At 35.1% G+C, this 16,995-nt stretch overlaps 1 protein-coding gene across 1 annotated transcript in view; it reads left to right on the top strand.

Annotated features, from left to right (window-relative positions):
* GPHN (gephyrin) overlaps positions 1-16,995 on the top strand; it is a 435,631-nt gene that overhangs the window by 336,006 nt on the left and 82,630 nt on the right. The window contains exon 11 of the mRNA XM_019641276.1: positions 5,578-5,715. Within this exon, the coding sequence (XP_019496821.1) occupies positions 5,578-5,715 (138 nt within the window). The remainder of the gene's footprint in view (positions 1-5,577; positions 5,716-16,995) is intronic.

Below are 16,995 nucleotides of genomic sequence, written 5' to 3'. Positions count from 1 at the left end.
TTCATTTACTTCTAAATTAGAAAATGAATTTTCAAGCCAAGATGAGACATTGTATATTAAGAATTGGCTGTTTAAAAAGGATGCATTTGAAGTGGGAAAAATAATTTCATTGGTATAAAAAGCTCCATTTCAGGTTGGCCTTGCCACAGGAAAAAGATTACAACTGCATAAGGAAGATCCTTGCTTACTCCACTTAGTAGAAAGGAGTCCATTTATACTTTCTGTGTCTCTCTGAAGGGCTTGTACCTCGTAGTCATTACCATTAGTATTTAAACATGTCTGGGATGATGCAATCCTGAGTGGACCTGTACTGTTTTTACACTGACTTCTTTTATAGCCTTTTTAGTGATTATAGCTGCTACATAGAAGATAGGCAATCTCAGTAACATCTTGAGTACTTTACCTGCAAAGATTCTGAACTAATATAATCAACATTATGTCTAGACTTATGTGTCAGAAGATATAAAAGAGACAAATTCAGTTTTACTCCTGGAAACCTTGGCTTATTAGAGAAATCTTTAGATCATCAATCTGTGGCTAATTTAGAATCGCTTTAATCCCACAAATGTAATCCAGAAAATTAAACCCATTGCAGAAGAATGCTCTCAATTTAGATGTTATAATTCAACCTGTTACTCTTTGCTCAATTCAGACAGCTACTAATGGGGAGGGTGTATACACTTCCTTTCCCCATCCCCACTCGCACTCCCATATAAAGATCCCATATCCTAAAGCACTTTGTAGTTTATTTTTGTTCAGGAAGCTAGCCTACCTACAATTATCACTAACAGCCATACATCACCCACTGATTTTACTATTGTAAGTTAAAATAAATATTTCCTTGAACACTATAATCTTCTTAGTAGGACATATTTTCACATATTAGTTTTGTTTTGTTTTGTAGTATTGAGTGGCGTTAATGCCCTACAGATTCTCTTTGTGACTATTGGTATTCATTTGTAAGGTAGCTACCAGAATATAGTTGTGGCCATGGAATAGTTTTTGCTTTACAGAAAAAAAAAATCTATCCAAACTTTCTATCAAATTTTGGATATTTTCTCTATCTAAAACCCAAACTTCTTTTCATTATAACCTTCTTACTTTTTAAAAAATTATTCTTTCCTTCAATTCCTACTTTTGCCTAAGTATGGACCAACTCAATGAAAATTGGATGCTAGGCTATAGCCCATCTGGCCTTCAAGATGCATCCTTTTTTTTTTTTTTCCTCAAATTTTTTCTCTTCCATCAGATTCCTGTACTAGGCTCAGAATTAAAAAGAGGGTTGTAATGCGGGAGAAAACATTTCTTGATCCTTTTTCCTGCCTGACTAAGTTCTCAGTGGCCCAAGACAGAAGTGCTTTGGGGTTGTAACTTGTGAAATACCAGGACTCAGAGATAACTCTTCTTAAATTTTCTGAAGCTTTTATTTTGAAGCTTCTTATAAATGACTGGTATCAGCATCAGAAAACAGTTGAAATTGTATTTCTTTTAAAAATGGAAACAAACCAAACCAGGGAACATACTATTTGCTTACCAGATTTCTTTTGGGAATGTATGCCTTCTAAAAATGGGCTGACCTTGTCAGACCTGCATGCATGTGGTTGCCGTGTCCTCAGCCTAGGCCTCCAGCTGCTGGTGCCTCTTTTTTTTTTTTTTTTTTTTTTTTTATTGGGGAATTGGGGGAAGGGGAAGAGACAAGTTGCTGTCTTTTTTGTTCTTCAGTCTAGTTGTANTTGCTTCACTGGCCCAAGTTGGCACCATCATTGCGCTCTTCCCGGGCGAGGCAGATCAGTCGCTGGCTTCTGGATGGCCGCTCACAGTGGCTGCTGGCTACATACAGTAGCCCATGGCAACCCACAGCCTACGCCTTCGCTGGCGACTCATGGCAGCCCAGCTCCAGGTTGAGCTGTCGTTCAGCATCTTAGCTGTGGAGGGGAGTGTCACTGTCCCTCATATGTGGGATCCGAACTGGGGTCCTCTGGCATCCCAAGCCAGTTCTTAACCATCGCGCCACTTGGCCGGCCCATGCTGGTGCCTCTTGAGTGTGTGTCCCTGGTGTTTTCCCCGGAGCATTGTTTGTCCACTTTGACGTGAAAATGAAAGTACTGGATCACATAGATCAATGGTTTTCAAACCTATTTTGGCTACAATTTTTTGTTGAATGGAATCTTATATGGATAAGTAGCCATCCTGCATATTGTTTGATGAAACAGAACTAGATATATTAATGTTATTTACCTGTTCCTTTTACTTAAAAAGAGCAGCTATTATCTATTTCATTAATTTTATACTGTGTGTAAAAGGTCAGTTACAAATACTGTTTTTCTCATATTTATAGGACCAAGTTAACCCTTCTTTATTGGTGAAGTAGCTGACTACTCCTCTGTGTGATTTTGTGGGTCTTGAATGGGAAGAAGCTTCTTGCGTATAGAAAGTGCTCAGTAAATATTTGTTGAAAACATCCACACAGACGGACACACACACACACACACACACACACCCCTACCCACTAATGTGCCAGAGAATTAAACTTCTCCTCCTTTGAGATATCCCTTTCAGTTAATTTATTATATATCCAGAAGGCTCCTGTGATAACACACAAATAGTTTAGCCAGGGACCAGTATTCACCCACTATCATCAAAGTTTGGATTATTTATTCACTGAGGCTGTCTCTCTGTGGCAGAGTCTATAAATATTTAAGAGCTTAGAAAAGCAAAAGGGCAGAGCAGGAAGTACCCTTTGATTTCCCCTTCCCAACTTTTGACTTTGTTTGAAGGATTTGCTATTTATTCACACCTCAAGTATTTCTTCAGTAACTACTATAAATATAAGGAAAACACTGTTCTAAAAGTGGCAAAGAATACAAAAGTTAATAAGATATAGACCCTACCTTCAAGGAGTTTACAATTCACTAACATAGGTAAACTAATATTTAAATGCCTGTAACATAAGGTAGAGGATGGTAGGTGCCATAAGAAAAATATAAACAGATATAAAATTATTTTAAAGATGGAAAATATTTTTCCAGGCTGGTAGATATTCACACTGCAATTTCCAATTTAAAAATGAGAGAGAACAGCCAAGCAACAGTGTTTGCAGTTACTTCTCGTCTGTTTACCCTTTGGGCTAATAGACCCTTAAGGTTTCAAAGAAAAGACCAAGTTTGTTTATTTATGTATTTATTTATTTATTATTGGGGAATTGGGGGAGAGGAACAGTGTTGGAGAATTGGGGAAGGGGACCAGCCAAGTTGTTGTTCTTCAGTCTTTGTTGTGGAGGGCGCCAGTCGCCATCTGGCTTTCCCTCGGCAGCTTGTGGCCTCTAAGCTCAATGTGCTGTGTTCAACCTTAGTTGCGGGTGGGCGTAGCCACCATCCCATGTGGGAGTCAAACCAGCAGCGTTGTTGTTAAGAGCGCACGCTCTATCCACTGAGCCATCCGGGTGGCAGCTCAGCTCAAGATGCCGAGTTCAATCTTAGTTGCTGGCGGGTGTAGCCCACTATCAAACAAGCAGTCTTGTTGTTAGGAGCACGTGCTCTCACCAGCTGAGCCACCCTGTCACCTGTTGGCAGCTCAACGGCAGCTCAGCTCAGGCACAGCATCACTGGCCCATGTGGGAATCGAACCGGTAGCACTGTTGCTCAGAGCTCGTGCTCTTAAGCTAACTCTTAACCAACTGAGCCACTCGACCAGCCCAGACCAAGTTATTTATGAATAAGGATATAATGTTCTAAGAAGTCACTTGTTGCCATTAGAAGATTCATTCACTAAGTCAACAAATATTTTTTTATTGCCTAAGATGTGTCCAAAAACTATCTAGGTATTGGATATAACAACACTGAACAGAAAGATAAAATTGTTGCTGTCATGGAGCTTACATTGTACTTAGAAGAAGAAGGCTATAAACAAATAAATATAAATATGTATTATATCAGGTTGTCGGAAAAGTCATGACATATTTTTTCTATGTTTTTTGTTGCAAAAATGCGTCATGACTTTTCCGACAACCCAATATATTGTATGTGTATGGGTATCCATATTCGTGTGTGTGTATGTGTGTGTGTTCAGGTAGAAAAGTGAAACAGGGTAAGGAGAATAAAGAGTGAAGGTAGGTATATTCTATATAGGATGTTTAACAAAGGCCCTCTGATGAGGTAATATTTTAGCAAAGACATGAAAGAAATGAGTGATAGATGGAGCCATAATACCTGGGGAAGAAAGGTCCAAGTAGAGGAAATAGTAAATCCAGACCCTAAAAAGAAATGTATTTGACATGCTCAAGGACAAACAAGAAACCAGTATAGCTAGAGGACAGTTAACAAGGGGGGAAAATAATAGCTTAGAACAGTGGGAGCCATAATATGTTGGGCTTTGTAAGCCATAACAAAGCTTTTACTCTGAGTGAAATGGAAAGTCGTTGGAAGGTTGTGAACAGAGATTAGCACAAGACTGTTTACAGTTTAAAAGGATCACTGTGCCTGCTATGTGGAGAATAAATTGAAATGCCCAGGGATAGAAGCAGGGAGACCAGTCAGGAGGCTATTCAGTTTCCCAGGAAATGATAGTTCCAAATATTGTAGTAGTGGAGATGGTGAATAATGATCAGATTCTAGAGATATTTCAAAGGTAGTTTAGATATGGTTCTGACAAAAAGAGAAAAATCAAGGATGTCCCCAAGGTTTTAGACTAATAACAGGAAGAATGGAGTTGGTGTTTACTGAGAGGGGAATTGCAAGAGTAACATGTTTTGTGGGTAAGATATGAAGGTAGGGAATCAAGAGTTTGGTTTGGACAGATAAGGTTTGAATTGACTGTACATATCCAAGTGCATGTTGGATGATTTATAAGTTTGGAGACTTATATTCTTATTCACCAGCTATTTGAGTGACATACAAATCTAGAGTTGAGGGTAGAGGTTGGGATTAGATATATAAAATTAGGAGTTTTAGTATATGGGTAACATTAATGCCATGGAACTAAATGAGGTTATGTATGGAATAGCTAAATAATCATTTTCTATGACTTTTTTCAGAGGAAAGAAAATTTCCTGTGAAATCCTAAACAAATTCAAGTTTGGGTATTCCATTTTACTAACTAGCTCATTAAGTATTTAAAGTTTAATATAGTGGTTAAGGACATGGACTCTGAAGCCAGGCTACCTAGGTTTGAATTGTGGCTCTTCTGTTACTAGTTCTGTGATTGAGGCAAAGATACATAATCTCTCTATACCTCTCTTTCCTCATTTGTAAATAAGGATAATAATGATGCCTCCCTATAAGGTTGTTGTGAAGATTAATAAGTTAAATTAGAACAATGCTGTGACACATAGCAACACTCAAAAAGGATTAGGAAATATCACCATTAAAGTTCACCAAGTTTTGGCACATGATGTAAGATTGCTATGTGATTTAAAGTTCCACCAAAGCAGGCTGTATTTTGGAAGCAAGAGATAATTTCTCACCTTGTAATCTTTATTTGCAGGCATAAGAAATAGAGTTGTTGATATATATGTGTCATTCCCATGTTTTTAATCACTGTTCCAGCATCATATTCTTAGTTAATTATCTTCCTGTTTAGGTCACAGTGCTGTGGATATCACCAAGGTGGCTAGAAGACACCGCATGTCTCCTTTTCCCCTAACATCTATGGACAAAGCCTTCATCACAGTCCTGGAGATGACTCCGGTGCTTGGGACAGAAATCATCAACTACCGAGGTACTATTATGTGTGCCCATTACCTTTGCATTTGTTTTCCAAGTAAGATTCATAGAACATTAATATACAGTTTTCCTGAAAGACAAAGGTTATTAATCATTATCACAGTTATTATCATCATTCTTTTTACTTCTTAGTTCTATTCAACCATAAGGTCAACTTGATGGTATACAGAGTAAAAAACCCATAAAGCTTCCTTTTTCATAAAATTTTTTAAAATGGATAAAAATCAACTGTGTTTCTTCTGTCCATCAAAATATCAATACTCTAAAGAGAGAGCCATCAGCACTGCATGAGGAAAATTGTTAACTCCAACTCTGCCTGATGTCCTATCTGTCAGAAATGGAAGGTAACTAGTCTGTCTCATATTCATGTTTTTCTTTGTGGAAAATATTTTTTTAAATGTAAAATGTAAAAACTACATTAATTTATCTATGGATCACTGAGCAACCAGTCTTATCTCAGTTTTTCTGCTTCATCTATCTTCTCATTTTCTGCTCTTAGTTTAGTAAGTAGCACATTGAGTCCAGCTTGTGGAAAGAAAGGTGGTGTTCCCTAGTGTTTTCTGTTTTTAATCAACCACTTCCCTTTCTTTTTTTCCTTTATTTTTTTTTTTATTAGTTTCAGGTGTACAAAATAATGTACTAGTTAGACATTACATCCCTCACAAAGTGATAACCTCCCACCCCCAATTGACATCGTATATAGCTGTTACAATTCTATCGACTCTATTCCCTATGCTGTACTCCATATTCTGTGACTATATGTATAGTTAATTATAGTTGACATTCAATAATATTAAGCTTTAGGTGTACAGTGCAGTGGTCAGGCAACCACTTCCTTTTCTTGAAAATTCAGCATTAAAGTTGTATGTCGTGCAATCTGAATAAAATACAATTTCTAAATTGTTTTTGTTATGCAGATAAAGACAAACACAGAGATTGATTTTACAAATAAATGTCTTCATTCATTGATCATAACATAACTTCAGTGAACATTAGTGAGTATCTATACAAAATTGTAGATAACAAAACAAATTATTTTAAAATTAAAAGGCCTAAAACTAGTGAAATTTTTAATGCCAAATTCTAGCTCTTTGTTCCCTGACCCTACTTAAACAAAAATTGTTTTTATATAGTTTACACTTATTTTATATCTTTGACTGGCATTATTTTAAATATGTATAGTATCAGTATGCTTAAACTTGTGTTTTTGTGTTACTCCTCATTAAAGGAAATAAAGATTAGAAAACTGACTAGAGTAGAGAAATAGGAATTAATTGATTTCAAAACCAATTTCAATGAAACAGGTTTTTTCTATTATTAAACACACATTATTCAGATATTTTTTATGTCAATCACCACCAAGACATATTCAGAAAATATGAATGTAAACTTAAGTTGGAAAAAATTTAAATAATACTTTATCTATTATAAACATAAATTAACCACTCCTGGCCTCTTATAATTTCAGGGGAGTTTCCCTTAACATCAGTCCTTGGAAAAATCTCAGTACATGCCAAGTCACATTTAAACAGAAATTCCAGTCCTTTTAAGGAAAAAACAGAATTGGAAATGGCCATTTCTATATTTCCTCTAGGAAAAAAAAATCTGTCAGATAGATTCTCTTTTCTCTTTATGTGCTTGTTTCCCCTTCATTTGTTCATCAAATCAATTGTCACTTGTAAGTTAGCAAACTCTTCACGGATGGTTCACTTCCTTGTCAACTATTTCCACCCATGATGATGAAAAATAATAGTGAGATTGGCATTCAACCTTTGAGTTGGATCAAACTCAATCTGTAATACAGAAGAAGAGTGTTATAATTAACCCTCTTAGGCACTTTAGGTAGGTGTTTTGAAAGCAACACCATATATAGAAACATAATTCAATTTGTTCAACAAATATTTATTAAACATCTACTGATGTTAGGTACTAGGTTAAGTACTGGATACACAAAGATGAATAAAACAACATTTCTGCCCCATGGATCTCACTGTATAGTGCAGAAGAGAGACAGGTGAACAATATGGTAATAGTCTCCTTTAATCAGCTCTTTTGTAGGCTTGACTTCCTTTGTCCATTCCTTGAATATAAACTTTCTTTAGCATTTTGAATTTGATCCTTTTCATGTCTTGCACATTCATTTCAGTTAACCTCATGTATGCCAGTGGTTTCCGATACCACCTATTAAGTGATTTCTAAATCTCGTGTTTTTGCCCAGATCTTGCCTAAGCTCCAGATTCATGCACGAAATTTATACCTGCTGCTAGTAAATTTAACATGCTCAATACTAAACTTACTTTTCTTACCTCTACAGTACGTGTTCCTTCTGTGTCCTCTTGATTGCATCCCTTGTTTTCCATTCCCAGAGCTATTGTTTTGGTATTTATTATTAACTTCTTGGATTATCGTAACAGAATATTGAAAATATTGTTCTAAAGCAAATGCCTACATGTGCATATATGTATAAAGTATTGGATTTTTTTGTTTGTTTTTTTGTTTTAATCTGTTTTGGCTATAGATGAATTTTCTATTGTCTCTGGTCTGTCCTTCAGTATTTGCTATTTTCAGCTCCTACCTGCAAACAAGGCCTGTAAGGAGCAAGTGCTCCACTGGTTCTAAATACCTTCCTTTGGGTTTTTGTGAGAGGCATAACTGGCATAACAATGGACGATAATATTTGTAAGACTACCATTTATGATTCATTTTCTTTGCTTGTAAAATGCATGACTTGAATAAATTACAACTTCACATATGGTACAGTACTAGCTACTGTAAGGCAGATTAAAATATCCTCACACCATTCCCTGTAATTCCCAGTCTCTTTCAGTTAACAATGGAAAAACTATGCGCTTTCAATAGAAAAGAGTCTGCTTTCTTAGGAGCATTATTCTAGATTACAAGCTGTAGGATTTCTTATTTAAGATTAAATGACCAGAGACTTCAGCATCTCTGACCTGAGTTCTTTGTTTTTCTACAAAAGGCAAGCAATTCTAGTCCAGGACCTTTAAGCTTTGCTGTTAGAACCCAGGTTGAAGCAAGGAAGTATCTCTTTTTAAAATACTGACCATTTCTCCCTGTCTCTGACTTATAGTTAGATAACTGCTTGAAGACAGGCAGCTTTCTTCAGCCAAAATTACTACCCTTAGCAGAAATTCAAGAGCTCCTGATTTGAAGCAGTAGGAGGTTCTCGCCAATATGATTCACAAGTCATGCTACGAATTCATTAACTCGTCCTGAGGTTTCAGAAAAGAATGAAAAAAGAAGTAAGATATCCTGGAAGGAGCTTTGCCATCAAACATACCCTTTATCTGGTTTTACTTTTAACTGGCTGAGAGACCTTGGGCAAGCTACATGAACTTTCTGAGTCTTATTTCTCTCATATGTAAAAATAGAAATAATATCTACTCAATAAGGCCATTGAGAGATATCTATTAAAGGAAGTAATATATGTAAATCATCTAGTTTTCACTAAACTGCCATATTTAGAATTTAGTAAATGGTTCCCTTCCCTTCTCCACGTGAAGATTGTGAGATCATAGCCCTAGGATAAGCACTTGTAAATTAGAGTCAAAGCTAGAATTCCTTGGCTCAGCCCCATTTGTTGATCCACACGAGCAATCTCTGGATCCCTATGCATTTTGTTGTAATCAAATTTACATTTCACACACCCAGGTCTTTCAGGCAAGTGCTCCCAATCTCATTAGAAAATTTAACTAAACAGCAGTTTTCACTGTTTTTCAGTTTATCTCTGGTCGAGCTTTACAAAATTGAAGTAGAGATTTGAGGTAGTTATTCAGATATTTCAAGTGAAAGCATATAGTCTTATTATCCAAATTACTGCCTCCAGTTTCTACCTCCAGTCTAGTAAGTCTTTACCTAGGATGATCCCATTTACTTACAAATATCTCCTGGACTATTGGTCTGTGCTGGGATTTGCTATAGATTTTTCCATGAATGTGGCTGCTTGAACTCATTCATAATTCCTTTCAGGTAGTCTCATCTCTTTTACTCTTTAGTCCATTTACTCATTGTACCTCTAAAATATGCACATCTTATTATATCCTATTTATGTTTCTTATTATATCATTCCCTTTATACTTCTCCCTGAATTCTTCAAATATGAACATTTATTAAATCTCTCTATATATGTTCATGATATGTATGTCTGTATATGTAATCACAACCTCTAGGCAATTGTGCTGGTCTTAATATCCAAAGATCGTGATTATGTTACCAGTCTGCTCTCTGTACATGTGCCTTCAAGTGGTTCTTTCCCCCCAATATTGTGCATACCACATATGTGCTGTTATCACAGTACTCACAAAGCCCCCTTGTGTGGGGCAGTTATTTTTATAGTTATACAACTGAGTAAAATTAACTCACTCACATAGGAGTCAGAACCTACAATGTTGGCCTAATTATCCCTGTGTCGCAACCAGGTACACGAATCTTCCTATTTCGTACTTCCTTCTATACATACCATTATATATTTCCATGTATGTATTCTCTCTCTTTAAAAATAAAGCATATTATAATGGTATTCAGTTTAAGAAATTTTGATAGAAAATCTATATTTCATCAAAAAAGTAAGGAGGAAGTAATTTTTCAATATAATTTGTTAGTTTACACAGCTTTTATTGAATATGTCTGAGGTTAAAACAAGGTATAGCCTTTAAATATTTTTAGTTTTCCATTCTTTTTTGGGTACCTAATTATATTTTAACATTTTAAATATATATGTCTTATTTGGTATAATTTATTTAACAATATAATACTTTTATACTGAATAATACTTTTTATTCAGTATCTATTTTGAAGTACCATAGTCTATATTAATAGTATTAGGTTAGGATTCTGAATATAAGCAATGGAAAAAATGTTGCAGTTAAAATGGAACAAAAATAGAAAATTTCTACAAAGGAATAGCATCAAAAAACCTTACTCAAAATTTCAAAGGAGGATCTCAGATTTTTAGAAATTCCTGTCCATTCTTAATCTTATATTGGTAGAATTATGAAAGTTTATGTAAATACAGAGGGTGCCAAAAAATGTATACACATTTTAAGAATGGGAAAAACTATTAAAATTGTAATAATATATATCAATAACAAAAGATGAATACTTTACCTATTATAATACTTTACCTATTATAAACATATAATTTATGTTTATAATAGGTAAAGTATTATTTAAATTTTTTCCAACTTAAGTTTGTATTCATATTTTCTGAATATGTCTTGGTGGTGACTGACATAAAAAAAATCTTGCATAATCTGTGTTTAATAATAGAAAAAACCTATTTCATTAAAATTGATTTGGTTACCATCAGCACCCAGACACTTCTGATTAGAGTGAACTACTGCTTGAGCAAAGCTGACCAAAGTGTCCACTTGTATACAATTTTTTGACACCCCAGTATTCAAGATTTTCCAAACTATAGGGAAGAAAATTCGTGCAAATGAAAACACAAACTTAAGTGACAGTAAGGGATTTGCCAGTACCAGCAAGAGAATTACCAGGAATGAAAACTTGGCAATAGCTTTTTTTTTTTCCCCCTAAGTTTGAATTGATTAACTTTCCCATTAGAGCATCCAGTGCTGCAGTAGTTAGTTACCTTTTTGACTGTTTTTTAAAGCAGACACTTTACAGTTCCTGGCAGGCTGTTAGCACCCCAAGCAGCATGGGCTATGTGCCAGGAAAATCCAAGTCTTTCTTTCATTTAATTCTGAGACAAAGCATATGAAGAAAATGAGAAATGCAAGGATTCTATGGTAATCAGCAACACTCTTTGTAATGTGTCTGAATGTGTGTAAGTATGGAATAGATTTGCAATAATTTTTAAAACTTGAGCCAATTTTTCAAAAACAATTTATTTAAATGATTAAAAATCTTATTTTCTGTTTCTATAAACTCCTTTTTTGCAGAATCCAATGTCCTTGGTTAACTTGCTAAAAAAAAAATCAAGTATTAACATCTTGTCTTATCATTTGGAAATAACACTGAATAATTCAGTGATACTGTTGCAACCTTGAGACTATAATTCCTTACTTTGATATTAGCAGTATGAAAATAAGCCACCAGTATTACTTCAAAGTCAATATTATGGTGCATTTGATATTTATTTCTTCTTGCATTCCATTTAGGAGTTTTATTTCATCATATATCTTTTTCTTTTTATAAAATACTTGTTACATATTAACTTTTCCTTTTTTTAATAGCCATAGTAATATTCTAATGTAGGGCCAACCAGTGTTGAAAAGTTAGGAATTATTTCTAGGATACTAGGGTATGTGGTTCAAAATTATGGAAATTATAGTAAGAAAATATTTTTTTCTAATAGAGCATATTATAGTTTATAGACACTGATTGAGAAACTACCAATAAAGAAGAGTTTAGATTGTTCAAACTATAGAAAGAGCATTTTGTTTATTTATTTGTTTGTACCAAATCCTGACCAACAAATTCACTCACCCTTGGACCTAAGTGCTACCCATTTATCAGTGACACCCTATTCATTTGACCTGGGTATGGCAAGGTTCCCATCATCAAGTACCAAAAGGAGTGAGCACTTGCTCTCAATTGAATATTTTCTGTGACATCAAGAACATTTTAGGTATTTTTTAAAACTAATATTTCCCCTAAAAGTATTTCATTTTAATTAAGTTAAATGCTTTTTACAGTTACAGTTATTTTTAAAGCTTTATATTTTATATATAGAAATGAATATATAACACAGATGTAAGCTAAGTACTCAAGAATAAAATTTACATCATGAAACCACAACACAGATTAACTAATTCATTACCAATTCTATTGCATCTTTTCGTATTGCTAAACCATGGCTTAATCATTTCTGATAATCATAACATTTGCTGTATTTATTCCAAATACTATAACTTTGCATAAAGCTTATTTTTATATTATGAGGTAACAACTGTAATACTTGCCCTTACTCATTAAATTGGCAAGTAATAAGCACCCCTAGATGGAAAAATACAAATGCACAACACAATACCACTTTGAACATGCTACGCATTTTTAAAGTATAGGGATTTTATTGTAGTAGTCCATAAACATCACTCTGTAGTAACTAAAGATTAATTAGTATACTTGTTTTCACCAAAGGGATATTCACCCCTAAATCATTCTATCTTTCTCTGTGTCACATATGTGAAGCCTGTAATACATAAGTGAGGACCATAATGTAGCAAATGTTATCTAGTTATTCTTTCTAAGTCACAGTGAAGAGGTGGGGAATAAATTATACTGGGATAGGATTGAGGTCATTTACCATATTAAATGTGTAGTGTCTTTTAAATAATCATGGAATTTTCTGTAAGTATGTTATGCTTCATTTAAAACTTCTTTAATGCTGTAATGACCTGTACATGCTTTACCTTTCTCATAATCCTTTGGACTTAGCTAATATTGTTCCTACCAGTGGTCATTTGTCCAGAGTAAGTATATGTGTAAAGACTGCCTTCTCAGCTCTTTTGGTGAACACAATGGATAGCTGTTAGGTCAGAGAGATCTGTGATGGTGGTTTTTAAGTGTTCTAGTAGCGTAAGTAAACTTTTGAGGGATTTATAATCAATAGCAAACTGACTTGTATCCATGTTTTATATTAGGAAGTCTTGGATAGTATCTGTTCTTTTCAGCTTTCTGTTATCTACCACATTCTTCCCACACTCCTGAAATATATAACTGATAGTATCTTGGTTAGTGAAAGTGAGGACAAGGAATCAATTTTCTGGACCACTGAACTCAGACGTTTCCCTTGACTTCCTCCAAAGCCTTCTTAGAACTAACTACGAGGTGTGACAGTTAAGTTCGCGAACTCGTCCTAGAAAAAGTGTCAAATACCTCATTGCTGAATATCGTTATAGTCACCTTCAAAGTACTCCCCTTGGGAAGCTATGCACTGACACCAGCACCTAGTCCACCCTTCAAAGCAATTTTGGAACTCTATTTCTGGAATGGCCATTAGAGCTGTCATCGTATTGCCCTTGATGTCCTGAATGTCATCAAAATGTCTTTCTTTCAATATTTCCTTTATCCTCAGGTAAAGAAAGAAGTCATTGGGGGCCAGATCAAGTGAGTAGGGAGGGTGTTCCATTACAGTTATTTATTTCCTGGCTAAAATGTCCCTCACAGTGCCATGTGAGCTGGTCATGATGCAAGAACCATGAATTGATGGTGAAAGTTCAAGTCGTTTTCATCTAACTTTTTCATGCAGCCTTTTCAGCACTTCCAAATAGTAGACTTGGTTAACTGTTTGTCTAGTTGGTACAAATTCATAATGAATAATCCCCCTGATAGCTAAAAAGGTTAGCAACATCGTCTTGGCTCTTGACTTGGACTGATGGAACTGTTTTGGTCGTGGAGCATGCCTGACTTCCATTGTGCACTTTGATGCTTTGTTTCAGGGTCGTATTGGTACATCCATGTTTCATCACCAGTGATAATACGGCCTAAAACATCGTCTTGCCTTTCCAAAAGGTCTTGGCAAATTTCAGCTCTCCTTTGCTTTTGTTCATCGGTGAGCTCCTTTGGGACCATTTTTGCACACACCTTTCTCATGTCAAGATTTTCCGTTAAAATTTTTCTGTTTCTCTGTCAATGTTAACTTGGCCTGCTATGCTTCTCCCAGTCAGCTGACAATTTTGATGCACAATTCAATGAATTTTTGCAATGTTTTCATCAGTTGTGCTCATTACTGGCCACTCTCACCTCTCTTCATCAGTGACGCATTCTCTTCCCTCAGGAAAATGTTTAATCCATTTGTACACTGCTGTTTTCTTCATGGCATTGTCCCCATAAACTTGGACTAACATGTCCCTGATTTCACTTTCACTCTTGTCAAGTTTAACAAGAAATTTAATGTTTGTTTATTGCTCTAATTCAAGCTCAGACATTCTCACAATGGCACACAAAAACACGCAACAACAATAATGAACGCCACTCAGCAAAACACCATCACACGTCGACACAAACACAGCTGTGAGACACTGATATACCAAGGTTATGAAACCTTATTGAGCTGTTTGTACAGTGCTGCCAATGTAAGCGCATGGTGGCAAGTTCGCGAACTTAATTGTCAGACCTCATATATGGCCCAGGGTCCCCAGTGATGCATAGCCCTGCCTTTAAGATTTCTGACTTCCACAGAATCTAGAAATATGCATATTTTTTATCTTCATCAAATTGAAGACATTCTTTATTATACAGAACTTAGAGAATATAGTGAGAGGGGAAAAGTAGAACAATAAACATTATCTCCTCAGACTCTGGAAGTGGAACCGTAGCTTGATGGCACACAGCCTAACTTTCTACAACCAAAGGCTTACTTCTGACTGTGAAGAGCTGCAAACTTCCACGACAAAATATTCCTAAGAAAGCATATTAGTTAGTTGTATTAATTATATATTGGGAAAACCATCTTTTGCTCTTTATAAATAGAGCTCTCATTGGAGTGGAGCAATTGAAAAAGGAATTGCGCTCATGTTTTCCTGATATTATATCTTTTAATAAAACCTTTGGTTCCCACAGCTTCAGCTGCTCACTGTTGTTTCCCTGCTAAATGCTAAACCTAAAACAGTCATACTATCTAGTTTGCCTGGTTTCCATTCAAATTTAAAGGCTGAGGCTCCCATTTTTAAATCACATGCCCAAAGTTTATTCATCGCTAATACTTGGGCTCCACCTATGGGCAAAAAAAAGGGGTGTTTTAGCATCTATATAAGTATTTATATGTACGCAAGAGAAACTGTCCCATGTGATGAAGTAATTTGCAGCACTACTATGTACTCTTTGAGTCCCCAGATAGATTATCTAGTCAGACATTAAATGAATTCTAATATTGACTGCTTAGAAGAGTTATCCATTGTTTAGTCCTGAACTCTACTGAGAGATACGGAGATATATAGATAGAGATGTAGATGTAGATATAGATGTAGATATAGATATAGATACAGATATATTAGGTGCTTGTGTAGCAGAAAGGTGTATCTGGCATTTATTCCTTCAGTACCCTTGTATATGCTGACAACTGGGATGTTTTACCATTTTCCAATCAATTGCATATTTTTCTACAAATTCTGTCCTTTGCCTTAGGCTTTTAGACCAAAACTTGAAGTAATGTATGTTTTTCACTTTGAAGAGATTTAAACTCTGCTGGTAAGTTAACTTGATAGCAGCTCCAAAAGCAGAACTAATTCAGTAGGAATCTAATTTACCTTAAAAATAGCAACCCTATATTTAGCACAAGTCCAAAATAAAAAAGTAGCCAATTATATATATATTATGAAATCTATATTAATAACTTAAGTATGAAGCAATTCTTTTTTTCCAGATGAAATGTTTTATTTTTATTCCCATGATATTGGAAGAAGGAAAGACCAGACGGTGTATATGTGCTACAAATATGATTTTTCTTGACTCTTGTAAATGTAATTATATGTTGAAATGAGAGAAATATTCTTCTTTTAAAAAAAATCTCTTATCCTTGCCCTTTAGAAAACAATAGTAACAGTTTTATTGAGACACAATTCATATGCCATACAATTCACCCACGTAAAGTATACAATTCAGTGTTTTTAACTATATTCATAGATATGTACAACCATCACCGTAGTCAATTTTAGAACATTTTCATCAACTCAGAAAGAATCTACGTCCGATCCCTTCATTTCTCCGTCGAGCCCTAAGCAACCAGTGGTCTATTTTCTATCTCTAGAGATTTGTCTATTCTGGGCATTTCATATAACAGGATCATATGTGATGTTTTGTGACTTATATTTAGCATAATATTTTCAAGGTTCATTCATGTTGTGACATGTATCACTACCTCATTTTTTTATTATAGTAGTAAAAAACATACCATAAAATTTATCATCTTAACCGTTATTAATTGTACAGTTTAGTGGCATTAAGTACATTCACATTGTTCTGCAACTATCACCACCACCCATCTCCAAACTTTTTCATCTCCCCAGACTGAAACTCCATACTCATTAGATGATGACACCCTATTCCCCACTCTCCCCAGCCCCTGGCAACCACCATACTACTTTCTGACTGTACGATTTTGAATATTCTAATTACCTCACATAAGTGGAATCATATAATGTTTGTCCTTTTGTGACTAGCTTATTTCACTTAGAATTATGTCTTCAAGTGTTTTTTTTTTCATTCTTTATCCTCTAGTACTACTCTGGTTTTTTTTGTTTTGTTTTTAATTTATTTTTTTTTATTGTTAGTTTCAGGTGTACAGAAC

This window comes from Hipposideros armiger, unplaced genomic scaffold, assembly GCF_001890085.2.
Source record: "Hipposideros armiger isolate ML-2016 unplaced genomic scaffold, ASM189008v1 scaffold_59, whole genome shotgun sequence".
Lineage (NCBI taxonomy): Eukaryota > Metazoa > Chordata > Mammalia > Chiroptera > Hipposideridae > Hipposideros > Hipposideros armiger.
The sequence above is the reverse complement of the archived record's forward strand: the minus strand, read 5'-3'. Positions and strand labels throughout refer to the sequence as shown.